The sequence below is a fragment of the Peromyscus californicus genome, unplaced genomic scaffold (assembly GCF_007827085.1).
Source record: "Peromyscus californicus insignis strain IS unplaced genomic scaffold, ASM782708v3 Scaffold_19__1_contigs__length_69161282, whole genome shotgun sequence".
NCBI lineage: Eukaryota > Metazoa > Chordata > Mammalia > Rodentia > Cricetidae > Peromyscus > Peromyscus californicus.
In genome coordinates this window covers 30,366,149-30,380,752 of record NW_026294491.1, presented here as the reverse complement: position 1 = coordinate 30,380,752, position 14,604 = coordinate 30,366,149, and the positions used below count along the sequence as shown (strand labels likewise).

The following is a 14,604-nucleotide window of genomic DNA, read 5'->3' as shown; positions in this document are numbered from 1 at the left end:
TGCAACACACCAGCTCAGGAGGCAGACAGGGATGGCAGCCATTATCTTGTCCTGTTCTTTCTCCACTTGGACTAGGTTAACTGATGTTCTAATTCCCCTACAATACTAATACTGGGTAGGGTGAGGCAGGAGAATTAAAAGTGCCCACCTTCAAGTATTTTGTTATATCAGTACACTTATATTCTACTTACATGGAATACAGTATCTATAATAAAATGATTTTCTGGGAAAATATCTGATCCAAATGTGACACTCTCTAGTACCTGACTCGGGATGACAGCTCATTTCATTTAATCTCTCCTTTCTGGGGGTCCTGGGGGTTGAATCCAGACCTCACACATGCTAAGCAAATGTTCTTTCCCAGAGCTGTGCACATCCAGATCCCTGGTTTTCTTTTCACTTTTGAGACAGGGTCTTGCTAAGATGCCTGAACTCACTTTGTAGTCCAGAGAAGCCTTGATTTAATGATTTTCTTGCTTCAGTCTTCTGAGTAGCTAGGACTGCAGGCCAAAGGTACCACCAGTTCCAGCAAATTTTCATCGGCTTCACCTAGTTACGCTTCCCAAGAGGTCCATGATTACAAATTAAAAACTCTCACTGTTTTGACTGACACTCCACCCATCCCCGTGCAAATGTTTCTGAGGTGAGCTCCCCTGTGGTGCTCTAGTGTCTCTGCAGCCAGAAGACCTGCAGACATCCACAGGAGCAGAAATACAGCTGCCTAACTACACATGCCTGCTCCTAACATTCCCACACCCTCAGCAGGCAACTCCTGGAGGCATCTTGTGCAACATGGACTAAGGTACACTAGATTCCTTTTGTTTCCTTTCTAGAGAAAATAATGGAGGGTTTTCATAACGTACCTATGCAGTTATACTGTTCTAACTGTAAATTTTATCCCATCAGACAACTATTTCACATGGAAACAACCCCAGGAAGACCAACGGTGAACCCTGACATAGCACAGCTCTGAACTTACCAGCTCGTGTCAACGCCCATGTATTTCTTGCTCTTCTGGGAACTAATGGATAGCTCAAATAGCCTTGTTTAAGGTGAGCATTTAATTTACGCTGCCCCGCAAATCGACAAAAATAAATTTCCAGACAAACCTCCATGTCTAAGGCTTCGACCACTATGCAAAAGGCCTTAGGTTTCAGCAACAATATGCCAGACTCAGGTACCAAGTGATGCTGAAATGTCCTTACCCTATGAGATGGCACATGAACCAGAAATTCTAAGCGCATCTGTAGCAGTAAGGTATAAAGAGAAAGAAAACCTGCAAGAAAGCCTTGGCAAGACCACGATAGGTATTTACCTACCAGTGTGCCTATGCTCTGAGTCCATCAAAGTCCCCTTGTCAGAAAGTCACTTCCTGAGGCAACAGGGATGGGAGGTGGCTTCACTGTGGGAGTGGGGTCCTTATAAAAGCAAAGGCTCCGCCTCTGTCTTCCCCTGCCAATGGGTGACATGGTAACGGCGACAGATGCAGGACCCCAGTCTCCGGAACCACGGGCCAAGACATTTCTCATCAACAGAAGCTATTGACTCTGCACCGTGGAAATTACGGCAACACAAATACAAGCGCAGACCTTCAGCTCTGTGGTCAGTCGGACACACGGCAACACAGACTAGAACAGACTGCTACCGGCACCCTGAAGAAGACCAGAACCGCAGAAAGACAGCCACGATCCTATCAAGAGTAATACAGTCTAATGTGAAGACAGCAAGATGGTCCAAAGTGAGCTACGGATTTAACAGTCTCTACCAGAACCTGGGAAAACCTGACAAGCTGATCCTAAAATTTTTAAGGAATTTCAAAGGGACCCAGAACAGTCAAACCATCTTGGAGAAACACACACACATACACATATGCAAGCATGCACACGTGAACACAACACACACACACACACACACACACACACACACGCACACGCACACGCACACGCACACGGAGGTGGGGAGCAGTAACAAAGTATATGACATGCCACTTAACTTCAAAACCTACTACAAAACCATAATAATCAACACTGATCTGTAAGTCAGTGGACACAACAGTCCAGATATAAATACTCATATTCAGATGATTTTCCACTCCCAGCAAAGATACCAGGACAGACTGTAAAGGACAAATGAGACAAAAGAATGAAGACCCTTCCCCTAACACTATATTCAGAAATTAACTACAAATAAAACTGTCAGGTCCAAAAGAAATTCAGGACAAATGGCTAACTGTAGCTCCGAGCAGCAAACCAAAGTGTCTGCTGGACTCCAGGCTCACTGGGTACCTGTGGCTTCTCAGTTCTTCTACTCCACCCCCTACCCTAAACTTCTCCAGCTCATGGGCTTCCTTCCCCTAGCTTCTCATTCCTACACAACCCTGCCATTCTGGCCATGTGCCCTCTTGATCCTTTTAGCCCCCCACTTCGTTCTCCCTCTCTTGTTCTGCTCTCTATCTCTCCTCTCATGGCCGCGTTCAGTTACTGGCCGTGTCTAGTCTACTACTTCCTCTCCCTGTTCTGGACTCTTCCAGATGCCCTCTGGCTGTTCTCTCCCTCATCCACAATAAAAACCTTCCCCTCAACCATACCGTGGAGCAGTCATGTTCTCACATTTTACAATAATACAGACCTAAATTTAAGTTCCAATCTAGAAAACTCTTAGAAAAGGACATGACAAATCTTGGTGACTTTAGATTGGGCAATAACTTCTGAACTGTACCACTGAAACACAAACATCAAAAGTTAAAAAAAAAATAAGCAAAAATAGACCACCTGAAGTAGAGGTGATAGGGATACAGACACACACACACACACACACACACACACACACACACACACACACATACTTTCATGTGCATCTCATTATGATAGTTTAGTAGAAGTCTAAGTTTTACTGGTGTGCTGATTTCCACCTGCTGGCTAATGCCCCAACTCCTTTATCTGGGGAAGACAAACACTTGCCAGAGACTGCCTGGAGGACAGATGCCCTCTCCCTTCTCTTGTGTCCAGCTATCTGAACAAAAGTCATATTGTGGGTCCACTGGCTGAGAAAGGCATACTTTTACTGCTACCTGTCAGGTCTGTGTGCCTTTACTGCTGCTTACAAATTTTTTTTTTGTGTGTGTGTGTGTGTGCATTTATTGCTACCTTTAAAACACTGACCAGCAAAACATCTGTTCCTGCCATTTCTGTGCCTGTAAAACATGCTCAACTGTGAGGAAAATTCCTTTTGGTGGTCAGGGGACGCAGGGACCACCGTTGGGTGACCACACTGTCACCTGACCTATTAAGGAGGGTGCTGGACTTCTCCAAAGCATTAGCTTGAGTCACAGTCCATGCAAAAAGAGGAATTCTCCCATCTCTCCAAGTGCATGCTGATTCTTTGATGGTTAGAATTTTCACAAAATGGGAAAACAACTTACGAACAAAAATGTGGTAATAACCTGCAAAAATATACAAAAATCTCTATTATGATCCAGTAATAAGAAGGAAAAGTCACCTCAAAAAAAAAAGTATCCAAAGATACAAAAATGGCCAATAAGCCCATGAATAGTCCCAGTTCATCATGGATGAACCTTAGAAACATGCTAAGTAAAAGGAGCCATCACAGACAAACAAATGTGGTGTCACCCTATCTGTCATGATGAAGCTGAGTGGTAGACTTACGTAGATTGAGAGGTAAGCAGTTGCCTAGGGTTACCATATGGTGGTTCTGGGGCATCATGACTATGGTAAACTGGATTTGGTGAGGGCTGTGCTACTCTGGGATTACAAAAGAAACCAACCCAACGAATTACACTTTAAACAGTGAATTGCATGTTATGTGTATGGTGCCTCAAAAAAGATGTAACTTAAAAAAAAAAAACACAACAGTAAAATCTCTTTGTAGCGTCCCACAAAATAATAAGATATAATTTTTCTCCTGGAGAGCTTGCATTAATATTAAACAAGGAGACTCTTAGTCAGGGAAGCCCCTAGGGTAGTCACCACTGAGGTCCAAGAACCAGAGAAGGTTAAAAGCTGCATGTATGGAGCTTCAAGGATTTCCACATAGACTGAATCCTTCAGCTCAGAACCCTTTGGTTAGTTCTAGCAATTCTATTTAGGAGGATTCTTTATATTATAAATACAAACATGTTGTCTCTGACTATAGACAGCTTAATTCTGGCCTTTTCAATGTAGACTTCCTTTATCTCTGAGTACAAAGAAAGAAGCCACACACCTACACAACATCACCTACGTTCACAGCAACAGGATTCACAGCAGCTTCAGAGTAGAACCTGCTCGTGTCCATCAACTGAGAAATGGACAAACCAGATATGGCACATATCTATAAAACAGAACAGTGTTCACCCGTGAAAAGGAAGGTAGTGGGACAACACTGGAAACATTAAGTCAAAGAAGCCAGAAATAAGAAGGCACAGTGCATCATTTCATCACATGAGACACTCGAACTGGGCAAAGCCCTGGGGATAGAGAGCAGCTTTAGTGGATGCTGGGAGCCAGAAAGGAAAAGTAGCTGCTAATGGTACAAGGTTCCTTGTCCGTATGTGATGTCATTAAAACAATGCAAACGAAATATAAAACATCAAATGGGATGTTTTATATTTTTATATAAAAATATAAAACATCAAATGAGGAGGTAGAATTTAATAGTGTAGAAATCTCAACATTAAGAGCAAATTTCTTAATAATATAAATGTGAATCTGGTGTGCAAACTTACCAAAATCCTTTTCCGGTCCTTTTCTGATAAAAACTTTACTGGTGGGTATTTCTGGGTGAAACTATAATATGAAGAGATTAAAAGGGAAAGTCAGTCCAATGTGGTTCCCAGGTCACTCCCCAGGTTCTACACAGATAGCACAGGGGAGCACTCTCAGAACCCTGTGGACAAAGCCTGGCTTGGCAATCCATGCAGGAAACAGCAGCACTCCACTGAGGTGTATGCCAGCCCTACAGGTTTTACGACAAACAGCTCTGAACCTTTTTCAGTACTGATAAAGGAATGCCTGGTTTACAGTATATATACATGTATATCTTTTTGTTGAAGTAAACCATCTCAGGTGAGTATTTTTTTTTCCATCTGCTCTCAGAGCATGGCTGTCGTCGCTCCTTTCTCCTCCAGAGGGGAACAGAGGGGATATTGGCTAGTTCCGGTTTGAGACATTCCTTAATATCCCTGGTTGGCTCCAGCTGGAGACTCAGGCTGAGTTAAGGTTAAGGAAGCTGCTGGCAGCAGCAGCAGCAGAGGAGGAGCACTTCCTGTACTCAGCCAGGTAAGATCGTAGAATGCACTAGACGTGGTAGTGCCTGCCACACACATTCATCCTCAGCCTGGGGGGCAGAGGCAGGAGGATCAAGAGTTCCAGGCCAGTCTGAGCAACACAGTGAGACTCTGCCTTCCCCCTACTTTACAACTATAGTAAAAAGAGCTGAGGATGTAACAGTGATAAGACATGGAAGGACCTTGGCTTCAATCTTCAGTGTACACACACACGCGCGCGCACACACACACACACACACACACACACACACACACACACACTGGCAGCACTGTGGGGGTACTGCATCAGATAAAGCACAAGAGCAATGTGAAGTCACAGGTCCATGGGGAAGACTGATTCGCAAGACAGCAAAGACACAGAATAAAACTCTCCTGCTCTAGAAGTTTCTGCCAGACTCCCTGGCAGCGCTCTAGATGAATCTGTGTGCAGCTTTGCAGTTCCTGTTGTAACAGGAGAGGAGTGAGGCTGTCTGCAACCTCCCCGTTCCCAGCATGCACAGAGCTGGGACACAGAGCACGTGTTAATGGTCACTGAACTGAACGGAACACCACACTCATGATACAGGGGCTGTTCCCTGAGAAGAGGCAGTCAGGATGACATGGAGCAGAGAAGACCTTTCCTTTGCAGAATTTCCCTAGGAAGAGCTTTCCTGTTCTCAAAATGACAAGCTCCCTTGCACACTCTAAACACAGGCAGACAGAAGCACAATTGAAGGTGCGGGCTGCAACCCTGGGCTCTCAGCTCTGTGGTCCAAGCAAGCTGCCGGGCAGTGGTGTGCAGCTCAGCACTTCCTGCTTCACCCAGGGCCCACGGTGACCATCCCAGTCACAGACTGTCTTTGCTATATGCTGCTGAGAGCCAGCAAATGTGGAATGCTCCGTGCTGTGGAGAGCAGCCAGAAGCCTCTGGCTATGTTGGAAGACCTGGAAAAGCTGGAAAGACGACCTGCTTGCCAAATGATCCTCTGCTATACCATCTCTTTCATTTAGGCATGTGGGGGCTGGTGAATAAAGGTAGTTGGTCCAGACATACCGCTCCAGCTTCTCAATTGGGTCCCAGGTCACTTTCTTTTCCCATACTATAGGCTGAGAGGTAGTGATGAAAGAAGCCACCCGCTAGCAGCAACAGAGAGCGGAGACATGACCTCTACTAGGCCAGAAAAAAACGCAGAAAGAACTGGACACGGTGGTGGTTCCTTCCCTCCCTGCGGCTTCCTCTTCAAGACTCGCTCTATTCTGTTGTTGTTTTCGAATAGAGCTGGGTATCAAACTGAGGGCTGCTAACATCTTAGTCAAGCTCTCTGTACTGCTAACTACAGTGCCAACCCGGGAGTTTCACTCTCTGTGTCTCAGGGGAGTGAGCTGGCAGGTACACACTGGAAAAAAAAACAAAGGGGTAGAGGAGAGACACGGTTCAGAGAGGACCAATGTACAAGACTGCCAAGCGAATCCCAGGAGCGAGCAGATCCATCAGCCACAGAACAAACAATCCAAGTTATTAGCTCTGGACGCAGTGTCACCCCTCAGCATTCTCAGGGGTGAGCTCTAAGACACCAGAAGATTCTAATAGGGGAGGATGCTCAAGTCTCTTACACAGAGTGCATGCGCACACACACCCACACACACCCACACCCACACCGGTATGCTTTTGAGACTAGGAATTAGAGCAATCCCAGACAGGCAGATATGGAAGGGTCACAAATGGATAACAAAGATGTCAAACTTCCAGCTTCTTCCTGAAACTCATGACCTGAGACAAAGGCCTGAAGGCCTGGTGGGATCCACACCCCTAGCAATCATCCATCCCTCCCAGTAGGATCCTCCTGCAGTCGACTTGTTTGGTAAGTTCAAGTTTAACATGGGGGACTCCAAAGCTGTGGGTCTGTCAACTCCCTGACATTATTCAAGCTGACCAACCCCAAATTAGGGAAGGAAGGCCCCTCAAAGACCCTTAAAACCCCCAACTGTGGAGGGCAGACTGGATTTCAGGCACCTGAACCCCCACCTCTCACGCACCCCTGACCTCCACACACCCTGCTTTAGTTAAACATGGAGAAGGCCAGGGGCTCAAAGTTCTCCCTCAAAGGGTCTTCCTCTCTGTGTGCTTGCTGTGGGCATTCCCTTGCCTCTAATAAAAGCCAGCTGATTGGTCTGCAGTGTCTGCAATCTCCCTGCTGCAACTGTGTGCTGCACTCAAGATTTTCCCTGCCTTTAAAGCCTTTCATTGGAAGAGCAAACAAACCTGGTCCAGACCCCAGACAGTAACGCGTTGAATGCCTCTCATGTGGCATCCGACACCAACCCAAGGTTACATCAACAGTCACTATGCCATAGTTTGGGGAGTAACCAAAACTTCAGCTCATGCTCACTACAGAGGCAATGTCCCCCAAATATTTTCTAACTACAGTTGGCTGAAAGTGATGTGGAACCTGAGGACATGGAAGGCCAACTACAGTCCCTTAGCAAACTTGGTGTGTTATTTATCCCAGGAAGAAAATGGTAAGTAGTTTTCTCAGGGAGTATACTTTAGAACTAAAGCCGATGGTGTGCATCCCTGCTATCAAAGTAACACATAGGACCTCACCAGAAAACAACTAGGACCCAGTTATCACTTTATCAATTATTTAAAGTCATTCTAGACTTCAGCCTAGGGTTTTTAGGACACTCAGAAGACCAGGAAGCACTCTCATTAGGACTCCACTAAGTCACCACTTGGTTAAGAATGTAGCTTAGGAGCAGAGTGCTTACTGTGCACACAGAGGCCCTGGATTCCAAAGCCCACACCACAATAAAGGAAAATCAAATCATCAACATTACAAAGTATATTCAAAGAACACTGAGAGAATTAAAGCAACACATGCAACAGGCTTTCTGAGTTCAACCAACTGAGATGAGAAATGCTTTCAGTGCGTGGAGTAAGTGGATACTTCTCCCCTTGTCATTCCTTTGCCCTTGTCACGCACGGCATGCTCACTGACCAAAGCACATCATTAGAGATGATTCAAGTGCGCAGGCTATGTCACCTTATGTAAGGAAGATCTGAGGATTTACTTTTCCGTGGAAGGTACTAGAACCGCACCAAACACCAAGAATGACTGCAAAATCAGTATTAACAAATGGGAACCAGTGTGCAGGCTCAAGACAACATGAGCCACAGTACGAGACTGTCTGCAGAGAGGAGGAGAGAGAACGGGAGCCATGTGAGGAGAGAATGGGGGAGGGCAGGGGAGGGGAAGGGCAGAAATGGTTAAGATAAGAAGGCCACATATAACTCCTGCTCAGGCTTGTACAGAACACTGTCCTCACGTGTTTCCCTATACATAATTGTCAACCACCTCGTTTTTTGTAGACCACTTTGTACAAAGTAACAAGCACATAAAAAAACAAAACAAAAAGCACATTATTTCCAGAAGCATTCCTATCTTGTCAAGAGGATGCTTCAGTTGAGAAAGTGAAACCAGGGGTCCAGTGAATTCCAGCACAAAGCCTCCTGAGTCACACCTGAGATGGTCTCAGGGAAGGAAGCACTCCAGCTCTTCCCCCAGGCCTCACTCATCAAGGAAAGCCGGCTGTTTTAGCAAGAAATCAATATGGAGACCCAGAGGCCAAGCCCTGCCTCTTTCTTAAGGCAGCTCTGTCTCAGATTGACAAAACTGCATTTGTGGAAATGCTCCCACATCTCCTCTAGTTTAAAAGCACAAAGAACCTCACAAAGGTGTCGATGGGAGCCATACCACCGCTGCCTTCTGAGGGATTCTGTTTGCAAACCGTTGCCTCGGGGAAGCTGCCTGCCTCGCTGAGCTTTCTGTAAGTTAACCAGTGAGTCTGTTTAAAGAAATGAAACCCTGTAATGGGTTGTTTCTTCCCATGAACAATTTATCTGTTAAAAACCTTGATTAAAATATTAAAATATCCTAAATTGCCAGACGGTGGTGGCACATGCCTTTAATCCCAGCACTCGGGAGGCAGAGTGAGGCCTGGTCTATAGAGCGAGATCCAGGACAGGCACCAAAACTAACAGAGAAACCCTGTCTCAACAGCAACAAACCAAAAACAAAAACAAACAAAAAAAATCCTAAATTATGCAGTCTTATTGGAGAAAATGTTTCTGGCTTCTAGCCAATGAAAATATAGACAGCAACAGAATTTCTGCACAAATGAAGGTAAGGAGATTTTTAAACTACAAATAACGTCGCATTAATTGGCTGAGGACAGGGCCTTACTCTGTACTTCCTCTGCCTCTGCTTCCTTCCAGTGTGTTCTTCAGGGAACTTGTTGACAATGACCTCCCCTTCACTGAGAGGTGGAGGTAAGAGTCTGCCTGCCTGCCTGCTCAGCTGAAGATAAGAGGGAAAGGAGTGAACATGCTTGCTGGGCCTTTCTCCATTCCTATGCCCGTTAGTCATTTAGACATTTTAAAATCAAAGAGAAATGACTCTCCACTTCCTCCTCCTTGCTCTGGACTTGATAAGGGGATTACAGAATGTTAAGACAAATAACTAAAACATCCCAGGAAAGAAAACCTTTGTACTAGTTTTCCTTTTTTAAGTTTCTGAGGACTCAATCATTACTTTTTTATGATGTATTTTATTTTTTACACAAAATTAGTACGTGTGTATTAGTGTGTGGATATATGGATATTAGAATGCGTTTCTCTATAGTATCCAGAAGAGGGCATTGGATCCCTTGAACTGGAGGTACAGGTGGTTGTGAGCAGCCCAAACTCGGTGCTGGGAATTGAACCTGGGTCCTCTTCAAAAGTAGCACGTGACCTTAAGTGCTGAGCCATCTCTCTAGGCCCTCAACTGTTACTCTTGCCACAAAACTGTCACCTCACACAGAAGGAGTAAGTCCTGGTGCCTGAGATGTGACTGACTTAGAATTGCAAGTGATAAAGAGAAATTGCTTGTATGACAGACTTGTACACTCAGGGGAGATACCCCCGAGTCAAAGTGATAAGGAGAACATTTGCTGGAGCCTGATCCACTTGGAAGCCTCTGCTGTTCAATTCTTCCCTCCCAGCCACTCGACCAGAACTAAGTTCTGACAATCTGAGCAACTTTGTGGCAAGGACAGATGGATGACCACAGACTCCACACAGCACTTTATTTTATGCCCTCTGGATGACTCTCTTGTTCTGAAACTTTCTATGAGACCACCCTGCACAAGTGCAAGCAGGGAACGATTAGCCTCAATCTATGTGCACTGAGAATTTAGGAATTCACATAGCTTGGATAAGAAAAACTTCAACACACTTACATTTTTCTTCCAGTGTTTTACGGAAATACTATACTTAATTGGAGGAAAGAAACAAAAATGTTTATATGGACATGTATTTAGATTGTCATAGTTTATAAAAATCAAGATGAATTTAGAAGGAGTGTGTGTGTGTGTGTGTGTGTGTGTGTGTGCATGCACATGTGTGAGTAGGTGTAGAGGCCCAAAGCTGATGCTGTGTGTCTCCAATGGCCTTTGTTTACTGAGACAGGGTCTCTCACTGATTCTACTGAGTACAGCCAGCCAGCTTGTCAGAAGGTATCCCATTTCTGCCTCTCAAGTGCTGGTAAAGGGGCTGGAGAGGCCCCAGCTACACAGGTTGGCAGTCAAGGCTCTAAGTACCAAGTGGCTATGCCCGGCTTTCTGCACTTGCACAATAACATCAATGGATGGGCCAGATTGGAAATCTTCCTTGTTTTGGCCTGCTTTGTTTTCATTTCCCGGCTGACAAGCTCTTTCCTGATTGGTCCTTATTCTATACCTCATTTGCATACACCCACTTGAACCTATATAAAGCTATGGCCCGTATAGACTTTTTAAACAGGCTGGCTTTTAGCCAGTTGCCCTGGGGTTTTTGGAATACAACTGAAGACTTCAGTGTTAAGAGTGCTCCTCTAAGAAGACTAGCCCAGGTTTGAAGCCAGTGAAGATGGAAAGACCTCCCATGCATATGGATTTGCAAGATTAATGCTGTGAACACAGATATTCTACCAAAAGCAATCTATAGATTCCATGCAATATCAAAAGTTTAATGATATTCTTTACAGGGGGCTCTTAAAATTCACATAGAAGCAAAGACCCAGATAGCCAAAGGAATCCTGACTGAAAAGAGTACTACTGGGGTATTATCATAACAGATTTTAGGTTACTCCACAGAGCCACAGTAATAAAAACAGCATGGTACTGGTACAAAAACAGACACATAGACCAACGGAACAGAATCAGATAGAATTGAGGACCCTGACAAAAGGCGAGAAGTGTACAGCCACCTGATTTTTAACAAAGACGTCAAAAAATGCACACTAGAGAAAAGAGAGCATCTTCAACAAACAGACCTAGGAAAGGTGGATATCTACATGCAGAAGAATGAAACTGGATCCTTAACTCACCCTATCCAAAAATCAACCCAAGGCCATGAACTAGGCGCTTGGAAGGCTGTAGTGCTGAGAAAGCCATGCAGACGGTGGAGGCCCAGGTCAAGAGCCTTCAAAGGAGGAGAATATTAACACCTGGATTAAAGACTGGTTTTGTGATATTGTGGCCCAAAATGTGGCAGTTTTCTGTTCTTGTCCTAAGAACTTGTTCATGGTAAATTTAAAAGTGATGGACTCACTTCTTTGGCAAAGATTTCAAGAGAGCCCAATATAGATCCTGTGGCACAGTTATTAGCAATCACTCTTATGTGGGTCTAAAAAAAAGGCAACAGGGGCAGAAGAGAAAACAAACTGCATAGTCTGCGGAGAACCGGGACACTACTGAAAACAGTGCAGCCAAAGTTTGGTGGAAAAGAGGCTGCAACTGTTAAAGAGACGAACGCCTTACAGGAAAGGCTTGATCTGAACTGGAACAATGGGAAGGGCGAGATCCCTAAGCTTCCAACTCAGGGGAAAAAAAAAAAGTATAAAATGTTTTCTGCTCCTGAAAGGCAACTGCGATCAAAAGCTGCTGCTAACGTGGTTCCGGGGGCCAGGGCCATCCCAGGCTGGCAGCCGAACTTGACAGTGTTGTCCATATGGAGCTATCTTTAGAGGCATCAAGTCTGAAGGAGTGAAGGGGTTGTAGAATCATCTATTGCAGTTTCAGAGAGCCTCCGAGCCCAGGCAACATGTCTCAGGGGAGTCCCAATGTAAAGGCCCTGAGAAGTCACTGTGTGAAGCTGCAAAAGCAAAATCTGGGTTGTGTCGGAGACCACAGACTTTAGATATGCCAGAGCCATGTGCTATCTGCCAAGGAGACTGGCATACAAAAATTTGAACCCACCCAAGAGAGGTGTCAAAGCTGGAGGGGCAGAGCCATCTAAGCCCTTTAAAATTGAAGTCCCAATTATCAGACATGGAGCTACAGAATATGGAGTTTGAGTTTTGCTTACTCCAGTATTTCCTCACTGTGCCCTCATCCCTCCATTTTAAAATGGTAATGTGTCTTCTGTGCCACTGTATGTTAGGAGTACGTAACTCACTTTTTGATTTTACAGGAGGTCGCAAGTAAGATACTGCATGGAATCTCAGAAGAGACTGGCCTTGTACACAGTGTTGGAACTATAAAAGACTACAGGGACCTTTGAAGTTTGACAAAATGTATTTTGCATTACAGAGGCCAGGGAGCAGAATGTGATGCTTTGAATGAGAAATGTCCCACATGTTCCCGGCATTTGAATTCTTGTTTCTAGTTGTTGGTGCTGTTTGTGGAGGTTAAGGAGGCGTGGCCTTGCTGAAGGAGGTATGTCACTAGAGAAAAGCTTTGAGAGTTAAAAGAGACTCACACCATTTCTAGTTCACTTTCTCTCTCTGCTTCCTGCTTGAGGTTTAAGATGTAAAGCTCTCAGCTTCTGCTCCTGCCACCATGCCTGCTACTTCTTGCCATCGTGGACTCATCCCTCTGGAACCATAAGCCCAAATATACCCTTCCTTTTCTAAGTTGCTATGGTAATGGTGTTATATCATAGCTACCACTAACTAATACAGGTGCCCTGCATGGGTGGACAATCATGCTCCTAGAAGACACAGAGTATTTAATTAAAATCTCGGTGCCTATGTATTATCGATGAGGAAGGCCTCATAGCACCCAAAATAATACAAGCTGTCACCACTGCACCATAACCAAGTGCCAAGACTCTGTCACTGAAGATATAAGTAAGACACATTGGTTACTGAGCACTGAGCAATAAGGCTAGAACTGGCCTGAGAACCTCTCCCTGGCTGGCTGGCCTTTGCAGAGCCAAATGGTACTGTGCCAGCCACCGGGGAGGAAAGTCAACCGGGAGAGCCAGAATGCTACAGTACCAACCACCAGTAAGATGTACCCACTAGGGCCATAGTGGTATAAAGGTTACAGGATAGCCAACTGCTTCCGGAGTGGACTGAGGCACAGGAAGGAGCTCAAGCCTGGTACTGTAAACCTGGTTAAAAGGCTGTCGCTGGGGAGGTCCCAGGCCTCAGGCAGGTACCCACAACTGTTGATTTACTTTAATATAGACATAATGTCAAACGACCTCATGGACACACTGATGTATATATATCCTTGATTAGCGCGTATCTTAACCTTGGTCGGAGTCACCTTTGTTAAGAGTTGGCAGTAGTTAAGGCATAGACTCCTAACCTGTCCGATTGCTGAGAACAAGTGACTGTTAGTGCTCAGCATTAAGTGTCAGCCCACGTCCCTACCCCAAGGCTCATCCACACCGCAGAAGTGGTAGAAAGAAGCAAAGAGCCAAAGGATAGGAAGGAATGCCGTGAAATACTATCTGGGGACATGACATGGCCACTATCCCCATGAACCCACAGCAGGCATGGTGACCTGCACAAGGTCAGTCAACTTGGCAGCAGGCATCACTAACTGGACTCTGCATTAACGAAAAACAACAACAAAAAAGTGAGAGGGGGTGGGGCGGGACAGGAAGGTGTGGGGGAGGGGCAACCATGGGGCAGGGCGGGTGGGGGAAGTAGTCCAAAAAAAAAAAAAAAAAAAAAAAAGAACTGGGCAGGAGAATCAACAGTCCCACAGCACTGCAGGAGCTACACATCTATGGGACTTTCATGTGGGATTTGGGGTTCCTAACTCCAGCCTTCAGTCTTACAGGGTAAACGTTCATCCACTGTAGTATCTTTCTAGTCCTGATTTTAGAAGGACTTTTTTTTTTCTAAGTTTAGGATCTCTTGTTAAGGCTTCAGCAAAACCACTGTAAAAATTAACTTCAAACAAACTGCAAACAAACAAAGAAACAAAATCTCCCTTTTTGTTTTCTTTAAGGACCTCTATGGCTTTCATAGGAAATAGTCCTTAATGATAAAGGGTTTTAGAAGACCACATCCAGGACCTGGTGT

At 45.0% G+C, this 14,604-nt stretch overlaps 1 protein-coding gene across 2 annotated transcripts in view; it reads right to left on the bottom strand.

Moving 5' to 3' along the window:
• Positions 1 to 14,604, bottom strand: part of Uxs1 (UDP-glucuronate decarboxylase 1) — a 75,213-nt gene that overhangs the window by 38,621 nt on the left and 21,988 nt on the right. For both annotated transcript variants that reach the window (XM_052744975.1, XM_052744976.1), the window contains exon 5: positions 4,724 to 4,784. In XM_052744975.1, the coding sequence (XP_052600935.1) occupies positions 4,724 to 4,784 (61 nt within the window). The remainder of the gene's footprint in view (positions 1 to 4,723; positions 4,785 to 14,604) is intronic.